The 21,944-nt window shown below is 35.8% G+C and overlaps 1 protein-coding gene across 1 annotated transcript; it reads left to right on the top strand.

Annotated features, from left to right (window-relative positions):
• Nucleotides 1-610: 610 nt before the first annotated feature.
• On the top strand, nucleotides 611-20,821 carry LOC145666585 (arylalkylamine N-acetyltransferase 1-like). The gene is made up of 2 exons (XM_081733979.1): nucleotides 611-727; nucleotides 18,718-20,821. The coding sequence occupies exons 1-2, from the start codon at nucleotides 709-711 to the stop codon at nucleotides 19,413-19,415; spliced, it is 717 nt and encodes a 238-aa protein (XP_081590105.1). The 5' UTR covers nucleotides 611-708; the 3' UTR covers nucleotides 19,416-20,821.
• The last annotated feature ends 1,123 nt before the right edge of the window (nucleotides 20,822-21,944 follow it).

Below are 21,944 nucleotides of genomic sequence, written 5' to 3'. Positions count from 1 at the left end.
AGTGGCCAAGGATTTTGGCTTATCCATTCCCCATCTCAACACCTTTTGAGGCTGACAAACTTGGTTGCACTTTTTGCCCCCCGCCCCCAGTATTTTTGTTAAGATATATATTTCACAGTTTCAAACATATATTGTTTTATATATATATTTTTAAAAGTATTTATATTTTGTCAGGTAGCCTTAAATAATATTTCCGAATCTTTCAAGTTTTGAAATTAATGAATGGTTTTGTAGCCGTACTACTCATATGAGACAATTTGGGAATATGAGCTATTTCATTTACTTTGTACTTTAAGGTACGAGAAAAAATAGATAAAACACTTATATGAGATTACCCTGCTCATTTAATGAAAATGATTTGAAAAAATGTGTTTTAAGAAAAAAACATTCAGATAAATTATGTTATTGTAAACAAGTGAATTGAATTTATTCTTAGTTTATATGGACTCGGATATTACTGTTTTTATCGATCGCTTTTGTGCACGTGTACAATATTATCTGCTTTAAAGTGAAAAGGATAAATGTTATACTGGCAAACACCTGGTTTCATTGTTTTTATCAAAGAGACCTTTAAACACTGATAACCCCCAGTTCATTTAAGCATTGTAGAAAAAGAGCGTGAATTGTAAAGCTTGCTTGTGTACAAGACAAGAAATCTGAAAGAATATATCAGTGATAGTGATTAAGATATCTGGAAACTTTCGAAACATGAATCAAGAAACCTTAGGTACGTAAATACATAGCTCATTGATCTTATAAAATAACATGTGCACTGTGTTTCTCCATCAACATATTCGTCGTTAAACAAATTAGTAATATAAAATAAAGCAAAACGAAGTGTTAATATTGAAATAGTTTTAGTTTAAATGAAACTCATTAGGTTTGATTCAAATCATACTTGAATTTAAATTCATTTATCTAAATTTATTGGAACAATTGTAAGTTTGGCTGGAATCTAGTTTAAGTTTGCTGTACATAAGACATAGGTATAATTGAATTAGACAAACGTACTTTTCTTTCGGCTATCATTTACTCAAAATGATCTTACAAGTGATTTACGGAACTATTGCAGATCATTCAAGTTTAAGACGAAACTATTTGATTTTCTATAGGCCTACCTACTTCTTTTGCTTCTATCTGAGTAAATAGAACACACGTCTATTACGTGATAATCAAGGGTGTTTGCCTGTGAATCGTACAACCATACGGGTTCGATTCCCGGTGAGAGCTCACCTAGTTTAGACTCCATGTTAAAATGTAGGTCCAATTCTCATACAGTTTCAATGTTGAAAGAGACACTAAATTTCAAATCAACCATGTAGACACATTGTCATTTGATATCAGACATAGTAAGTATAGAGCAATTGTATTTCTGTTCTTTTTTTTTTTTTAATTGTAATCTGAAAGGAAGACCATCTGAAGTGACATAGTTTACAAAGAATAATGACTGGCAGTCATCTGGATGATATATGGTAAGCATATGTGCTTCCATTGCTAGCGGTGCACAGGATCTCAGGTTCGATTTCAGATGAGAGAGCATAGAACGTAAGTGTTTCGGATTCTACTTAAACTAGGTCCAGGTTTCATAGAATTTTGGTGCTGAGAAGCGACCTTTAAACTTCAACAAACGAACAAATGAGCTTTTATCGCTATTATTTATGTCATTTTAGAAGTTAATAAGCTTTTAGTTAAAGTAGTTCCCAAGTTACTCCCCGATACTAGGTCAACTGAAAAGAATTGATATCCCACAGAGAATCCAGTCAGGAAGTTTCACACTACACAAAAGCACTCTTGCATGAATTTTATTAACATAATAATAAAAATTTGACTTCATATTTTGTTCGCAGTCACAATGTGAAAGCTATAAAATGAAAACCCGCTCAATACAAGGATTGTTCATATAGTTCCCAGACTGATGCAGTAAGGTTGAATTGTTGATTTGGAGTTTAGCACCGGAGTTATATGAAAAGCTGACCTACAGCTTAATGTGAGATCCGAATCAAATGAACTTGCACTTTGAATTGAATCCAGATATTCCGCACCGAAAACGCGTGAACTAACCATATAGTTGCAACTTGTGAGGGATTTCTGACGCTACAAAAAATTGTAGGTACAGGTTGTCACCCATACATGATTGTACTCTTTAAAGTGCATTTCAGCTGTATCTACACACTACTAATTCCAACGACGTTACCATCGCTATCAGTGCAGGAATGTGTCGGAGTTCCTTCGTAATATTAGTAAGGATGGTGTCAAATCTTTTCTATTTTAAGGTCCGTTTCAATATAAGAACAAGAAAACGTCAGCCTGAGCTAGATTCGGTGGGTATGAAGGAGTACGGTGGAAATGTTATTTTTCGCCAAGAAGTCACATACCATTGCTGAAACATGATATGGAACATTGTCATGGTGCAAAACCCTCTTTCTATGTACCCACTTGTCCGGTCATTTACAATGGCCAGAATCGCGTAACTGTTGTTACATAGCTGTGTACATCTCCTTTTCACAGGTTGGTTAAGTGGAACAAATTCGTGATGTATGATCAAGAACATGTAAAAAATTTTCAAAATAACACTTTCGCCAATAATCGGAATTGTCTGGCCCTATCGGGTCATGGGAATACAAGTAACTTCCATTGGAACGACATTATCTTCGTTTCGGATGTGTACATGCAAATCCATGATTCATTCTCTATGATGATACTGGATAGGAATATCAGATTATTGTCGGCTATTTCCTCCATTTCCTTGCTGATGGTGGCATGAGTGTTCGCTTGGCCTTGTGTGAGAATTCTCGACACGAATTTCGTCAATTAATGCCAAATCCATAGGTCTTTGTTGTATAAAATTTTGTGGTATGAGCCGATGGAAATATTTAACTCCTTTCCAATTTCACAACCATTCAGTTGACTACTGTATCTCACAAATGTACTGACCTGGGTAACTTCCAGCTAATTCTGACTGACAGACGGACGCCTAGGAAGCAGATCATTTTTCCAGCTTGGAATCGTACATGCCCTTCAAAAATCGTTGCTCGACTCACAGATGCATCTTTGAATGCTACTTGTAACATTTCTCACCTTTCTATGGCCGTTTTACCAAGTTTAACACCAAATTTAACATGGATTCGCTGTTCCTTTTGATCACCATTTCAAAATACGATCTACAACATATTGCACGTAATACCGTCTCACTTAACACTCTCTGCGCTTCGGTGATAAGGCCTTGATGTCGTATGAGATGATACCGTATGAACCTGAGTGAGAATTTCGAGCTACAATTAATACTTTAAAACAAGAAAAGAAAAAGTAATCTGGGAATTAAATTAAAACCCCTTACATTTTGTATATCCATGACACGTAATCGACGTTATATATATATATATGACTGAAAAATTTATTGGCAAGCAATTAATTCAGTAAATATTCAGTAACTAATTCAGATACGAGTAAAGCAAGGTCGAGAATCTAGATCAGTCATGCTATCATGATCATGACTAATAAAAATCATATGTGGATTCCACGATAATTGAACTCAAAGGAACATGAATGAAAGAAGTTGTCCAGAATGTTAATTAACTAATTGATGGCTCGCAAGCCCTATGCCCTAAGATGGTTGTATAATGGATGGAACAAATGTTAATTCGACGATGCAATCTCTGGGAAAATAGAGGGATACATAACTGTTTGCAAACCAAATTCAATAATGGTGTTATGGGTAATCTTGGCAATATGTGTCTTCACTTTGTTCTGATTCAGAATAACACCTCTGCGATTCAAGACATTGGTCCTACTGTTTTGAAATTTTTCATTCACATGTTCCAATTGATTTGAGAACACGGTTACAATTATCTTCTGGCTACGTGGTAGCAATTTGCGATGAATGATATCCTGAGCACAGTCTATCAAACACATAACTACTTGAATTATGTTCATTAACTGATAGTTTTGATTGTTTAGGAGTGGTTCACACGATGCCAATCAATGATGATGGTACCGTGGAGTATCAAAAGGAAGACATTTTGCATTCCATGTTAGCATTTTGACCAGAAATGAATCTTCCCTTTGATGAGTCAACAAAGAAGCACAGTGATTTGCTCGTACATCTTTCTAAAATCCAGCAGTCAACTTATGTTGGATCAAACCTTCTACTGTATATCAATTTCCAAGCTGGTGAAGATGTTGAGTGGTTTCAGCACTTCAGTTGAATTCGTTTCCCAATGCCTCATATGTCCTAGCGTCATTGAAAACCTCGTAGTCTACAACTTGCAGACGTTTCCTACGTGTGCCCTGTAAAGACGCATCACAGTTCTTAATTTGTTAAGAAACCATTGTATTGTCCAAACGTTTACCACATACATAATATTTGGCATATTTCCCTTTTGTTTATTTCCAGATTAATTTCTCAAAGCATAAAGCTGGTAGAACGTTGTTATTGATTCTCATGTTTAAATTGATCTCTCTAAAGTCTTCGTTTACTGTCGTACTCACAACCCGTAAGATACAAGGAGAGACCCACACTAACGCACTACCTCCCTCTCTTATGTCACCTCTAAGCGCATGCAGTACCACCAGGTGGAAATCCGATGTATCTGTTTTAAGCAGTAGAAGACCAATGTTGTAAATTCATTCACCTTTCATTATTTTAGCCTTTTTTTAAAAAATGGATTTCATGTTGTGATGGCATTTTGTTATTTACTCTTAATAATAGGAATTTAATTTCTACAAGCAATGTATGAAAAATTGTTATTCATGTGTCTTCATATACTCACACAACAAACTAGAGTAGAATTGTATTTTAAACATTTATTAGTTTGCAACAAATGTGAAAATTGTGCTACAGATAAACATGTAAAATGTCAGTGTAACATGTTTTAGAACACTGCAATTCTATGTGTTACAATGATATAAATTACTTTACAGTGTGTGTACACTATAAATTCACATTTTAAGGTATCATCTTGGCATAACTTATAAAGTACTAGCATCAACTACCCGCTTCGCTGGTTAAATTAAGAAAAAATAGTAGTATTTTCTGTTAGTCAGTCACTTTTTACTATTACTAAAGTGCTCTTTGGTATCGGTCATTTTCGATTATTTTTATATATCCTCCTCCCCTCCCCCATGTTGCTGGGCACGGCATCGGAAGTGTCATTGTTCATCTCAGAGATCCCGAAAACTATGAATTCGATACTGATATTGGTCATTTCAATAATATATATATATATATCCCCTTAACCAAGTTGCGGGGCTGAATTTGGATTCACGGCATCGAAAGTGTCACTGTTCATTTCAGTGACCTAGGGATGCATTCGAGTCGAGTCGAGTCGAGATTTAAGCCTGTCTCGACTCGTCTCGAGAAAATGTTGTCTCGACTCGTGTCTCGACTCGAAAATATGTTTCTGTCTCGACTCGTGTCTCGACTCGACTCGAATTCGAGTCGAGACGTCTCGAAATTCGAGTCGAGACAAAATGTACGAGTTAAAATATACGCACACATCAGCCAGACCATCATGACTACCTACCTAATTGTCAGTATGTCGACATTTGGCATGGATAAAAACGGCGACACGTCTTGGCATACACGCAATGATCCTTGATAGGCCGCTGGAGAGAGCTGGCACCACATGTGCTCACTCAGCTCACCTAATTCCCGTAAATTCCGGGAAGGGGGGCGATGTGTTCTGACGTCACGTTCAATCACATCCCACAAGGGACATCACTCAAATGTCCGGCTCCAATTTCAATGAAACTTTTTCTGCTAATAGAAGGCATGCATGCATCATTACTTGTGATGACAAATTTTTGCCATGGTGCATGTTTTCTATTTTTTTTAATAACTTTTAAGAGTTGTGATGTGGTTATTAGAGATTACTACAGAAGTCCCTTACTACCCTTTGTAAACGGAGCGTTAATGAAGAAAAGTGAAGAAGAACCATGTGGATACATATAAGTCCTGGGGGGAAGTCGTATGGTAGATATGACCTTGATGGCAGACATCTTGAAATCCGCCATTTTGAATTAAGGCCAAGTTTTCAAAATGGGAATAGGGTAATATGATACATAATTTCGGGCTAGAATTTAATTAGAAAAATAATGGCGAGGTTAATTTTAAGATACACACATTTGGGGGAAAGTTACAGGCATATTAATTGTTTTTACTTACTTTGTGCGTAAGTCCCTTCTTACTTTCGTCTCAAGACCTGTAAATCGATCGCAACGGCAGAGCCCGGTTTCGCACTAGTGTTTAGAAATCTTTAAACTCACTTGAGGCAATATTTGTGGATTATTGCCTCACACACACACACAGAGAATCAGAGTCCTCACACACCAAGGGTGAGAGCTGTGCCACTGAGTCACAGCGGCCACGGGGCTAGGTCGAGTCCACTTTACGTTCATAGTTTCTTAGTACACAAATGTTACGATTATGAAATAGATTTTCCTTAATGAGCTGCATAAAAACAAAAGCTTTCGAAATGCATTAAACAATTAGCTCGATTTGAGTGTGAACTTAAAGTTATATCAGAGTGTAAATACGGATACGCACCAAAGCTCGAAAACTTAATACACTTTCTCCTATATAGTCAGCATGTATCAAGCAATCGTTTAGCTTTCATTTGAGAGGATGGAAATCGAAGCCCCCTGAACAACTATGTTACTAATGTGCGGAATGTATTTATCTTACAGTGAACTGCTTTGATGCCAAGTGGCCTAACTCCAAAATTGAAATTTTCCAGGAGTGAAAGTTGAAGTTCAATATCTCATGAACAATCCATATTTCTTTTATGTTGGGAACCAAAACCATAACTACTGTATGTAGTTCATTGTTTTATAACTTAGTGTTTACAAAAATCCTTTTAAAAAATACCTATTCATAGAAGTGAATGGTACTTATCTGTACTAGTTCTTGGCATCCAAGCAGTCCATTTATTGTAATACTAGCTTAATATACCCATTCTTCGCATGGGGGCTGTATTTGGAAGTCAACACCTGTGGAAGTATCACCATTCATTTCAGTGACCGCGAAAACTATGGATTTGACACTAGTGTCAATCAATATGGGCTATTTATACATGTCTCGGTATTCCTCACCCGCTGACACCCGGCCCGCATACAGTAGTAGCTGAATTTGCAAGTCATCGCTGATGGAAGTGTCACCATTGATCTCAGCTAGGGATGGTATTGAGACGAGACGAGACTTTGTACAGTCTCGGTCTCGTCTCGGTTTAAAAATAGCTGTCTCGGTCTCGGTCTCGTCTCGAGTCAAAAATCGCCGTCTCGGTCTCGGTCTCGTCTCGGTCAACAAATGCTTGTCTCGATCTCGGTCTCGGTCTCGAAGGCCAAATATCGGTCTCGTCTCGGTCTCGTCTCGAAAGTCTCGAAATAAATAGGTGAAATTAAAATTGTAAAAATGTTATTATTGTAAAGTCTGTCGTTTCTGCTTCTTATTTTTGGCCTTATTCTTGACTTAGAATTATAGTATGGTGTACTTCTTCAGAGCTAATTTGCTAGCGCTGATGCCTTCCATGCGTGTGTTCCAGTTTCAATCATCAGTGGGTATATCATATCTGGGATAAAATTCTAATAGTAACTCATATTTCACTTTCAGCAAAAGACTTTCTCATATGGCCTCAGTACTGCCCATACAATTAAACTCGATTAAATTAACTTCAGTACTATACAGTAGTTTATTTCCTTCCTTAGAATAAGAATTGATCAATACCTCCTAACGGATAACGCAACACATAGCAGCATGAATGTATTTAATCGTACCAAAATTGAAATTTTACAATTTCTCATTTATTGTCCAATACGTTCTGTTTTGACTGTCATTTTAAAAACATAATATAACTCTTCGTTATCTGAACAAATAGGGTAAATTATTACTACAATATATTTTGTTTAAAATTGATCAAATGCTTTATTACCGTTTCACATCTACGTGTTTAATTGACACCTTATAACACGAAATTCCTGAACTTTATGGTGGGAGCTACGACACTCATCTTTGCTATGTGTGGCCTCGGGTTGCATCACGAAACAAGTTAGATGTTTCGCATAGTTCGCGTTTAAATTTAAGTACATTTTGTTTCTTATACAAGTTCCTAAAGTTGTAATGCATTACATACGCATACGTATATCCACTGCCGTAACGTAGATTAAGCTTATTCCTGAGCTCTTAGCGGTGCATGAGATCTTTATTCGACAAAACCAATCGTGCGTTCATTACTTTGAAATTTTATATTGATTGAAAATTACTTGCAAAACATGAACATACATAAATATTATATAAGTATATAGGTAATTCAAGCTAGCTGTATCTATTTTCTCTCTCTCGTCAAAACAAGTGATTCTTAACTTTCTAGTTTTCTTTTGTATTCATTTTCGTAGTTTTGCAGCAACATGTAGCATTAAATAGTCAAAAAAATATTTTTTTTCGCTGTATGACTTTCGTTAAATTTTAGATCCAATTTTACCCTACCTTACCTAGTAAATTTATACAGTATATATATATATATATATATATATATATATATATATATATATATATATATATATATATATATATATATCTGAACATTAGTGGTAGATTATGTTAAGTCACTTTTTGGTCAAATTGAGTTAGAATACTTTTTTTTAATAGACTATGTTCTTTCTAGTGGTGTAATAATGTGAGTCTAAAGCCATCTTACTACTTTGTAACTACTTAGTATACTTTGAAAAACAGTATTATAGATGTTAGTTAAGGAACCGGTTTTTCGCTTCTCCTGTAAAATTACGAAATTATGACTTGGTTTAGTTTACCTCTGAGGTCTCGATATAAAATCATCACCATCATCATAATCAAGCATTATCAATCCACTGCTGGATGAAGTCTTCCCAAGTTTTCTCTACAACTATCTATCTTGGGTAATTCTTTTCCAGGTTACTCCCCAGTGGTTCCTGATTTTGTTACAATTTCTTGTATGCGGACATTTCCTAGGCTGTTTTTGTCAAGTGATATCCAATCTAAAATTGTTTTCGTCTATCGATCACAATTTCGTCTTGCAATATGTCCATCACATTTTCCGGTCTATTTTAAACATTATTTCATTAGTACCAGTCATTAGTTACCAAATAATTCATTTCTATATGTTTGGGCTACAAATAGTTCATATCCTCTACTTTTGGAGCACAGACACGCTACTTTTTGATCTTCGGATCTGGCACCACTGACTCAATTATTTAAATCAAGGCAATGTAAGAACCCCCATTTGCTGTAATGGCTAGTACGCTTGATTTTGGTTCGCATGGTCCCGAGTTCGATTCCCGGTTGCGGTAATGTTCAACGACCGAAGTTTTTCGGATTCCACTATGATCAGTAACTCCACGTCTCCTTTAGCCGCCCTAGCATAATCGTGAGACGTTAAACTAAAATAAAACAAACCAAAAATCAACACAATGTGTATTACTAACTGTAAGTCTTTGAATAATTGCATATAGCTATATCGTATGGATCGAGTTTGAGGTGGTCGGTGGTCAACCTATAACAAATGAAATGCAGTTAGGGTGTAATTAAAATTTTAATAAAGCAGCATCTAAAAAATACATCAGGCCTAAGGCTTAGGGAGAACAACTAGTGCCACTGAAAAGTTGCCAGTTACGTTTAATTTCAGTTACAATTTGCTTTTACATGTATTGCTGGAACGAAAACTTTGACATTAACATTATAAGTTGCCCAAAGACTATGAAAAACATCGTGTTTTGAAAACATTCTTGCACCATAAAACAAATTACGAGTAATTTTAAAATATTTTGTACTTTAGCTACGTTATTTGCACTATATTTATAATAATATTTAGCAATTTATTTAAGTTCCCAACACTGCTTAAAATAATGTAACTGTGACTTGTTGTAATTAAAACTACTGAACACTAATGTTATAATGTTCCTGCCATTTGAGTTATTAGAGATCTCCAAAATGTTGATGTTAGTGATATGCATTGTCCTTTGTTACACTGAATAATATATGTGCTTTTGTGGTTTAATTTAATATCTAAATTAGAAATATGTAGAGCTCTTTCGTGGCTAAGCAGTTAGCCTATGGCGTGAGAGACCCGGGTTAGATTCCCGGCAGGAGTTTATGTGGTTTAGATTCAACGTTAATCAGTAGGTTCAGTCTCATATAACTTCGCTGCTGAAAGAGGCGTTAAACTCAATTAGAAAATGAAATGAAATTTTTGAGTTTTACGTCCACGGTTATGCCGGTTAGGCTAAAGGAGACTGTGATGATGAGAGATGAATGAAATGGTGGAATGAAGAAAGTGGGAGGAAACGGGACAACCCCGAGAAAACCCACGCACTAAACTAAATTAACTGAACAGAAATATGTAATATCAAACGTAGTGCAATTTGAGAAATTAGAACTTTATGTTGCGTTGGCAACATTGCTTGTTTATCTAATGGTATTGCAGAGTATCTAGAAGAATTTCCCCTTCCATATTTCACACAACATGTTTAAAAAAATTCAGCATTTTTAATATATATGACTATTATATATAACTAGATGAAATACCCATTTTTCGCATGGGACCAGTATTTGGAAGTCAAGGCCTGTGGGAGTATCACTATCTCAGCAACCGCGAAAACTATGTATTTGACACTAATATCGGTCATTTTGTATTATCCTACTTCAATCCTACTCAATCCTATTCAATCCTACTTCTTTATTTCCACTGGATAAAATGTCAACTATGGTTTAGCCCCTCCCTCGATCATATCCTGGATCTGCTGGTATATATATATATGTTGAGAGAGGGAGAGCTGACTACACATCAGCAGTGGATTTTGTTTCGGGAGATGCTTGAGAACGAATAAGAAATATTTGTGTTGTACGTGCAATGCGAAGAAATGATCATAAATCTATTTCGGGAAGGGCTTCAGTCAGATAGTCATCCCCTAAATACCCCACTGAACATTAGTCAACTGTTCCCATATTACCTAATACAGCAACGAAAAAATTTTTGAGTAAAGGTTATCTTAATAGTTGTCTATAGCAATATTCGAGACGAGACCGAGACTTTCGAGACTGACCTAAGTCTCGTCTCGGTCTCGTCTCGGTTTATAGAGCTCCGTCTCGGTCTCGGTCTCGTCTCGGTAGGTAAAACGCCGTCTCGGTCTCGGTCTCGTCTCGGTATATAAAAGGCCGTCTCGGTCTCGTCTCGATAATTCGAGACGATACCGAGAAGAGACCGAGACTAGTCTCGGTCTCGGTACCATCCCTAATCTCAGCGACCGTGAAAACTATGGATTTGACACTAATGTCGATCAATTTGGATTACTTTTACTACATGTCTCGCTAAACGCCCCCCTGAGACACCCTGGTTCCAATTTTGACAAAAACGCTTCGCCTTAGACTGGGACCTGGACCAAGGTATCCGTGACCAAAATTTGGTAACTCTCGGTCAACTTGTCTGGTCCCCAGGTCGGTCCCAGTAAACGTCCTCCCCGAGACCCCCCTGGTTCGAAATAAAAAAAAAAACGCTTCGTCTTGATCTGGGGCCTGAACTAAGGTACCCGTGACCAAATTTTGGGAACTCTCGGTCCACTCGTCTGGTCCCCAGGTCGCACACAGACAGACAGACAAACACACAAACAAACTCTTTATTTTATTTATATTAGATAAGATATACTATGTAAAATAGTCTCGTATCATAATATGTGATGTACAACAAATGTTACATTATATATTATCCGTAGTTCGTGATATGCTGCAACATATTAAAGCCTCAGAATAGTTGGGCAAGCGAATAATCCAGAAGTTACGTAACCCTATTGCGTTCATGGGAACGAAAACACAATAATTATAACTATGCTAAATTACTATAGACTACCAACTGCTCATTCAGAGAATTTATGAAGTTCACTTTATCGCAATAGTTTTATACAAACTAGATTTAGACTACGGATAATAGTTTTATACAAACTAGATTATCAATTATGATTATCATTATCATTATATTTGCAGTACAACCAAATACAGCGACATTAACTATTAGTTCTAATTAACTGAATTGAGCTGAAAATTAAATCTTGATCTTTAAAGATTAACTATTAATTTTATGCGTTCTGTACCTTTCTGAAGGAATAAAAGCTGGAATTGGTTTCAAGGCTGTTTCTGAGTGAATACTTTCTTCAAAATAATATTAAAAATTATAGAAAGATTTTCGAGACATTCGAGTCGAGTCGAGATTTTTAAGAGCCGTCTCGACTCGACTCGTGTCTCGACTCGAAAATTCGAGTCGAGAAATACGTTTGTCTCGACTCGTCTCGAATTTTACAAAGTGTGTCTCGACTCGAATCTCGACTCGAATTCGAGTCGAGTCGAGTCGAGATTCGAGACATGTCTCGACTCGAGCGCATCCCTACAGTGACCCAAAAACTATAGATTCGACACTCCCTTAAGTAATGTGCCAAAAAACATCTCAGATTTGAACTTGATCTAGGTTGAAAATTTGATCGAGATCGGTCCGGTGGTTCCAGAGTTATTAAGTTTTATTTATTTTTATATATATATATATCTCCCCCTCTCATCCCCCTCCCCTAAATTCTATCGTCTAAGTGAAATGATAAAAAAAAACATCTGAAGCTCGAACCTCATCTATGTTAAAAATTTAATCGGAATTGATCGTTTGGTTCAAAAGTTATTAAGTTTCTTTTTATTTTTTTTTAACTCCTCCCTTCCCCTTCTCTAAGTTCCATTGTCAAAGTCAATAGATAAATATCATCCCAGGCCCGAACCTTATCTATGTTGAAAACTTGATCGAGATCGGTCGGGTGGTTCAAGAGAGATGAAGTTACAACTACAGTCCCCCTTCCCTCCCCTACGTTGCACCGTCAAAGTTAAATGATAAAAAATATCCCAGGCCCGAACGTCATCTATGTTCGAGATCGCTCAGGTGGTTTAAGAGCTATTAAGTTGTATTTATTTTTATATATCTCTCCCCTCCCTCCTTCCCTAAGTTCTATCGTAAAAGCGATATGATAAAAACCATGCCAGGTCTGAACCTTATCTAGCCTATGTTGGAAATTTGATTGAGATCGGTCTGGTGGTTTAAGCGTGATGAAGGCACAAAGACAGTTACTTTTATTTTCATTTATTTAACATATATATCTCTCTCCTCCTCCTCTCTTACGTTGTACCGTAAAAGTGAAATGACAAGTACATTGCAGGCCCGAACCTTATCTATTTGAAAGTTTGATTGAGATCGGTCGGGTGGTTCAAGAGTTATTAAATTCATGTTCATGTATTTCCCCTCCTTTCCTCCCCTTCCCTAAGATCTACGTCGAAGTGAAATGATAAAAATTTTCATAGGTTCGAATCTTGTCAACCTCATCTATATTGAAAATTTAATTGAAATTAATTGGGTGGTTCAAGAATTTTTAACTCACGAACATAGTCACTTATATACAATATATATATATATATATATATATATATATATATATATATATATATATATATATATATATATATATATATATGAGAGTAATGAAAGATCACTGTAATCTATTTGAAATGTTCAGCAAGAAAGATTTCCGAAAACGATTCCGGTTGAATAAAACTTCAGTTTTGATGTTGGGGAATATTGAAGAGCAGTTAAGGTTATAACTAGCACGGAAGAGTAATATTCCGGAAGAAGAGACTAAATACGCTGTTCATATTAATTGGAGTTATCCGCTTCTTGCCACTTTGCATCCTATATATAGCAGAAATAAAACTCTTGCTGATGTCTATCCTCTTGGTTGAGCGTGCTAGTGCTATGGACTAGTAATGAAAAACGCTTTTGGCGTGGGTTCAAACCCGGCCCAAGGAAGGCTTCTTAAAATTTTCATAACACTTTTTTTCATTAAAATAAGGTGAAAATAATACTCGAAAAAGTGATTTACTTACTTTTGTGCAGAGGAGGAGGAGGAGGAGAAGAAGAAGAAGAAGAAGTAGTAGTAGTAGTAGTAGTAGTAGTAGTAGTAGTAGTAGTAGTAGTAGTAGTAGTAGTAGTAGTAGTAGTAGTAGTAGTAGTAGTAGTAGTAGTAGTAGTTGTTGTTGTTGTTGTTGTTGTTGTTGGAACGGGTTAGAAATACCGCAGGGTTCGTTTTCTTCCACTCTGACTCCCCATGATATAAATTTTGTGACCAACTTAAAACAGCGCGTGAAATAAAACGTACTTCTGGGAGTGTTACTCTCCCGAGCGGGTCTTGTTAAGTTTTCCAACAAAAAGAAACAATTGTGTTTCGCCTTGAAATTGCTTGCTAACTACATTGCGTTTTTATGCAACTAGAACCTTCCATCCCCATCAGTCCGTTTACATTCAATACTCTTTTTATTTTTCCCCTAATGAAATTACAATACATTTCTAGTATTCGGAGAAATTTTTTGCTCGTGGTTTGATTATTTTTTTCCATCACCATTACGATAACTGAAATAAGACTACTCACAACTCTATGCACACAATCTCGAAAGTGGAAAAGACCGCCACGCTGTATGCTTTCTTCATTTGTTACTTTGTTAAACGAAGATTAGAGACAAAAGACAACCAATCAGACTCGATTTTACAAATTGACCTAAGTTTACTTAAATGAGATGTACTGAACTTCGACTTTCAATGGTGCAACAAAAATCCTGGAATCACGTTTAAACTTGAAAGTTTAATGTTGAACGCTTTTAAGTGATTGTGTTCGTTTAAACTTTGTTGGTGCACACGGCTGTAAGAGTCACAAATATAGTCACTTTCAATGTTATAATATACGAGATTATTTTTAGGTCCACTTATGCTTATAATTACTTAATTCCATAACGTATGGATATCAGTGATGCCAACCCGAGGGGAAAACCCCATATTGTGGGATTTTTTGATAATGATTTATCGAAATGTGATAAAGGGATTTGCTGTAAAATGTGCCAGGATTTATGGGCTTTTTCATATATCTATTAAATTGACGTCAACAAAATTGTCTATGAGCGAAGAGTAGACAAATGAGCCTTCAGTAAACTTGAAATTAATGATAATTGTAAAATTTTGTTACTCTAAAATGAACGTTAATGTTAAAGTGATTTATGTATTGACTTGTGAAACTCTAAAACAAGTGCCAAGGAACAAGAATTGTACTCTGGTATTTAAAAGAGAGAGAGAGAGAGAGAGAGAAATGAAAGAAAGAACAGAATTAACGGAGGAAAATAAAACGAGAAACGTCCAATTTTCAAATTGTTCTATACGAAATGACTGGACAATAAAGTTTATGTAGTTTTATTGCGTTCAGTAGAAGATTATGACACAAAGGTGTGTTGGAAATACTGAAGCTATAACAAAATGTACTTATATTCATAGATATTTTCAATTGTCTATTTAATTGAGGAAAATACTTGTTCATAAACTATTTGATTAACGTTGATAATCAGAATGTTTGAATAATTCACTTATATATTGAAGAAAATTACTGATATGCACTAATTTCGCTGTTCATGTTTTCTAAGTTTAGAAAATTTTGTTATTAGTATAGCGTGGGAAATTCAAGCGCAAAATGGGAATTTCTGACTCGAGATGGGATTTTATAACGTTTTAGGTTGGCATCACTGGTGGTTACTTGAATATTCTTTGTAATTGATAAGAACAATACATGTTTAATATGCAATTCATAATGCCTAATAACGACGAAGTTAACGTGATACTTAAAATATGTATACCTCTGTATAGATATAATTAATTTTAATAATATACACATGAACACTTTAGATGACGTATCTTCACTGATATTTCTTAAGGCAACAAACATCAGTAGCTACTCCTATTGACTGACCCGTTAGCTTAAACCCCTTTTCACCGTGAGACTAAATGACACGAATCTTGGGACCTAAAATGGAATGAGAATCTTCGCTTGTTTGTTTCTTGTCTAAGACTTAGTGCTTATATTGGGGATGGAACTCAGAATCACACACACTAAAAGCACATATCTTAGACACTTGACCGCAAAAGGACATTTTTTGTTGTTTGGATGGTCGAAAAATAATTTGATACACAATTATTGATAGTCTTGCCGGTTTCTAAATATTCGATTAACCTAAGATGTCAGTTACACATATTGATGCAAATAAAGCAAACTGGATGATATTATATGAATCCAACAATGTGAAACATTAAAAATGTTAACAATTGATGGCTTATATTTTGAAACACAAAACTTCAAATGCAGTGATCAGCTAGAACATTATGACCACCTACCTACTATCGATATAAACCGTCCAGGCAATAGCAGCGTTACCTGACAAGTAATACCCGCCAGTCAGACACACGTACGGTACATGTAGTATCAATGAGCATGCTGGCCGTGTGTAGAACAAGAAAGGCGCGATCTATCTGAGTTCGACTGATGGCAGATTGTTAGGGCCCGGGGGCTTGGCACGAGCATTTCGGAAGCTGCACGACTGTCAAGTATTCGAGGAATGCTTTGGTGAGTGTCTTCAGCAAGTTGCGAACCCAAGTTGAAACATCCAAACGTCGCGGGGTTGCCCCCCCTCATTACAGATGTCGGAAGTCGTAGGCTGGGCAGACTGATAATACAGGACAGGCGGCGAACTGTACCGGAACTAACATCAGACTTTATTGCTGGGCAGAACACGAGTGTGTCTGAACACACAATGCACCAAACACTCCTAACGATGGGCCTTCGCATCCGACGACCCATCCATGTGCCAACGTTAACACGACGACATCGGCAACTACTAAAACGGACACGTGATCATCGCTACTGGATCTTGGTGCAGTGATAGAGTGTTGCATAGTCTGATCAATCCCGAAACCTTCTTCATCATGTCGATGGGAGGGTGCAAATCTGTCGTCTTCCAGGGGAACAGCTCCTTGACACTTGCACTACGGGACCTAGACAAGCTGGCTCAATTATGCTCTGGGGAACATTAACGTGGGCATTCATGGATCCAGTGGAGTTCGTGCAAGGCACCATGACGGCAGAGGTGTATTTTACACTGGTTGCAGACCACGTACACCCCTTCATAACGACCATGTTTTCCTACTGCAGTGGCATTTTCAACAAGATAATGCGCCGTGTCACAAGGCCAGGAGTGTGATAGAGTGGTTCGAGGAACACAATGGCGAGTTCCAATTGATATGTTGGTCCCCAATTCGCCAGATCTGAACCCAATCGAACACCTATGGGATGTGATTGAACGTGCTGTCAGAGCGCATCGCTCCCCTGCCCGGAATTTACGGAATTTGGTGATCTGTGTGTGCAGATGTTGTGTCAGCTCCTTCCAGCGACCTCACGTGAGGGGAAATGCTAATGCAGTCATTGAATAATTAATTATATTCCAAATTGTAACGAGTGAAGATAAAATGTAATTATATTTCTAGTTTTACTTTCAACAGTAATGTCCACTAGGTTAAAGGAGGCGAATGATCAACGAAAGTGACTAGCTCGCGCCAACTAGGCTTTGTGATGGACAAAACACCGTGTGCGTGAGTTTTCTCAGGGGTTCTCCCGTTTCCTCCCACTTTTTTCCCTCCACTATTTCATTCAGTTCTCATCATCACCGTCTCCTTTAGTCTAGCCGGCATAAGAGTCGGACGTAAAACTGAAAGATTTCATTTCATTTCATTTAATGAAAGTGAATAATTACGAAAGAATTAATGGAATGAAAATGTGAGAGAACTGAGAGAAGCTCGAGACAAATGTACGGACTTGATGTTGTCCACCACAGGCTCTCATGACCTGGGATCGAACCAGGGATCTCTTGTATTGAGTGTAGAGGTAAAAGCGCATGGGGCAAATTAGTATTGAGCATACTTTATGTGCTATTATTACTTTTCATCACAGTTTATTGTGTTTCACGCAGGATACCATAAAAGTGCCAAAAGTATAAATGGAAACACTTTCAATTTCAAAGGTACATTATTGTTGCATAAAAATCATAATTTCAATCGATTTAGCATATTTTAATGCCATGAGTGTGCATTAAATGTTTCTTTAATGTTAGGAACAACACACAACTTGTTCTTGATATCAAACCCTGTTTTTTATGAATAAACTATGCATAAATCTATTATGTCAATTTCAAAACTCTTTCTTTTTATCCACTTAATTTGTCATATGAAATCGTTTAGAGCTTTCGTTTGGGGCTACTGACATACATGTGTGGTTACCTGCATGTGTTATCTTAGATTCATCTCCGACGCGATCGATGTTGTTTGGCCCTTATATTAAACAATTAAGTGTACAAGTCTAGCCTTAGCACAAAAGGGGCATTAAACTCAAATCAATGAAAGAAATTTTTAAAAAACGCTAAAGTTTCAAAATAGTTGTATAGAATTCGTTATTATTTTCAGCGGATAACTATCTTTTATGACAAACCACAGCTTACTTATTTTCGCAACATAAACAAATAGAACATTATCGAGTAATACTAGTAACAGTAGTGATAGGTTTATTGAGTTTCATCATCTACAAGTATAAAATAATTGTAAATATTCATTAATAAAATTGTAATTATCTTTAAAATTGATTTTAGATTGCTTCACATATATTCAACAAAGAAGAAAATGAGCAACGCTTATAAAAATATTTGTACTAACTTATGCCTTGGTAAATATTTATTGTATGCTATAGATAATGAGTTTGTATGTTGAGAAATAAGGATATAGTCTAATAAAATTTAATACATATCTTTTCTAGGAGAAGGTAGGAAATTCCAGAGGCCAGAATCAGTCCCATTCAAAGTTTGGCGGCGAAAGGACAATATAAGAATTGAAGATTTAACCGAGGATAGAATTGACGAAGCATTAGAGCTACTCCGAATTCATTTTATACCCAAAGAACCATTGAATATAGCACTTAATCTACCAGCAGACAAAGAACAAGTGGAAAAAATGATTGACTTCCTTCGACCATTTTTAAAAGACAAATTAACACTCATCGCTGTTGATAACAATACTAATAAGATGGTTGGTATTCATATTGGTAACGTGTCTTACAAAACAGCACCAGAAGAGAAAAAAGAAGAATTAGGTGACTCGTTGTTCGACATGATACTACGCTTATATTACAAACTGAATTCCATGGTCGATGTGTATGAAATTTTTAACACCGATGCTATATTTGAAACATATTGTTTATGTGTTCATTCTGCATATGGCAGAAGAGGTATTGCAACAGAACTTGTGCGCGCAAGAATAGATCTCGCAATAGCATTAGGCATGAAAGGAACCAAAACAACATTTTCAGGAATATATTCAGCTGCAGCAGGCCGAAATGCTGGTCTGGTACCTTTGGCAGAAATACGGTATGAAGATTATAAAGTGAATGGAGAAGTTGTTTTCAAGAACACGGATCCACACAAAGCAATGATATTAATGGGAAAAAAATTGCCGTAATCTTAACATATTGTTTAAGATAACTGTTACAGAATTACAAGACAGAGTTGTGTCAATATGCAAGATATTAATGTAACAGGTTAAACTGTTTTTGGCTCAAAAGATATAATATATTTCAATAAAAATTTCTTGTTCGCCTTATGACTGGAGAACTACATGTAGTGTAGGCAAACCCAAACTATCACTTAACTAAGTATGATGTGCTTTATTCCGTAGAAAATACGAAAACTCAATATAGGGACGGTTCAAAAATTTTGTGGCCTCTGATCCAAAAACTAATTATTAGCTAATATCGCAATCTTTTGATGAATTTTTTAATAATTCCTAAAATTTTTGGCCAAGATCGCAATCTTTTGATCCATTTGTTTGTTTCATTTCTAAAATTTTTGTTTTCAAACGTACATATACTGTAGCATGTTAAATTTACCGTTGAAGAGTTACCGGTGAAAGCAGAAACATTTTTAATCGCAATCAATTTGCTGTCTCACACAAACACACACACACACACACACACACACACACACACACACATATATATATATATATATATATATATATATATATATATATATACACGAGAAAGGTTAAGAAGCTTTTAATTATTTAGTTATTTTAGATAAAAATATACATGTGCAACATAGAGAATTTGTGTCTCTGTAACTACAAAATGGTTAATACTGAAAATTAATGTTTGGAAAAAATAATATTGTAAGTTATATAAAGTAAAAATCAAATACTTGATGTAGATAATTTATTTGTAGTTCGGTGCCTTGCATGACTCTTGGAACATGGTCATAACCAAAGAACACAGGTAATTTCACTTTTCTAAATATGTTTATTACTTCAAGATTTAATTTATGGAAACGATGCGAAAACTTACCGCTAAATATTTATTATTATTATTATTATTATTATTATTATTATTATTATTATTATTATTATTATTTGAACATATGTATAAATATAATAGTTGCAAAATACGAAGACGTTTCCACCTTCCCCACGTTGTACTCTGAAACTATTTGTTACATATCTACAGGTATAATTAGGTAAGCTATTTCCCCTTTTCCATAGGTATGAAACATAGAATCGATTTATACTGACTCCACTTGAAAACAAAATTCCGAACTCTGATGTTTTACTCTGGATCAGTATTTCATCGACAGTTTCTCTATTGACAACGAATTAATTCATTCTACGGTGCACAGCAATGTCTTAGCAAAGTTTACGTATTCAACTTCATCCTTCTTCTGCCGCCTTTTCAACAGTATTATACATTTGCCGTAAAAAAATATTGTAGAGTTTCAGGCATTTCTAGGTTTTGCATTATGCAATGTTTTCTTGATTTACGATAAATTGTAACCTATGGTGAACTAACTTACATTGCCAAGGGCGAAATGGAACAATAAAGAGATGTTAAGTTCTTGTTCAATATGTTAATTATGACTTTATGAACTACCAATTTAACAAATTTCATGCTCTATGAGCATCTTCCTGGTCTCAAGTTTTGATTACTGGTTCCAGCTGCAAAGAGTACAAACGTCATATTTTCTCTTTTTCAGTGAACATTCCTTATTAGTGTTACCTATGAATAATTACAGTAGTCATACTGCTTGTAAGAAATTCATTGAAAAACAAAAACTCCGAAACTTCGTTTCTTTTCTGTCCTTCATATGATTGCTCTAAAAGAACAAAAAAAAATCAAAATGATAATACATTCGATTGAAGTCATCCGATCTTGTCCAAACTCAGAATTTTGGTAGATGTAGTATTATTGTATTTAGTTCCCGAGTTCTGGATCATCACAGCGGATCAGCTATAAGTTTTCACTTGTAGCCGCTGATGCCAAATGCGGATCGGCTGATGCCCCACCGTCTGGGTTTATAAGATCAGTAATAATTTTTTTATCATTGTAAATTAAGTAGGAATTAATGACCCCTCAAAAGAGAAATAGAACATAAATAATTTACAAGGACTGAGCTGGAAATTAAGTGATAGGCACCCTGAATACTTATGTAGAGAAGGGTGATTGCTATTATGTGGGGGACTCTTGTGAGGGGCTTGGACTAGGAAGTACTTTAGGGCAGATTCGACGCGTCGCTGGTTATGATTAGATTAGCATTAGTTTTATTATCAAACTAAACACAACAACACACTTAGCAAGACTATGTAATAATATCAACAGTTAAAAGAGAAAGTTGTAGATCGAGAAACATGGAAGAAACATTTCCAAGCCTAAACCTAAAATAAATAATTAAAAGAGAACTCATAGTCCTGGGACTACCCAAAAGACAGAATATTTCAGAAGTGGTGATAGTTGTTAAGATAATTAGTGCAGTAAAGAGGAATGTGAAGAGAGCAGTTAAAGAGGAATGTAATGGATAATATAAGAAAATTTATAATATTTATATTACAATTCGATTAACGACTATTCTGGAGCTATCTACTTGTTACCTGGCATGTGGTATTGAATAACACTGATTCAGCAAACAGAAAGGAAACGATAATATTGGAGCTGCTTGATTTCAA

This window comes from Thermobia domestica, chromosome 1 (genome assembly GCF_964235325.1).
Source record: "Thermobia domestica chromosome 1, izTheDome1.hap1.1, whole genome shotgun sequence".
Classification (NCBI taxonomy): Eukaryota; Metazoa; Arthropoda; class Insecta; order Zygentoma; family Lepismatidae; genus Thermobia; species Thermobia domestica.
This window is presented reverse-complemented; position numbering and strand designations above follow the sequence as displayed.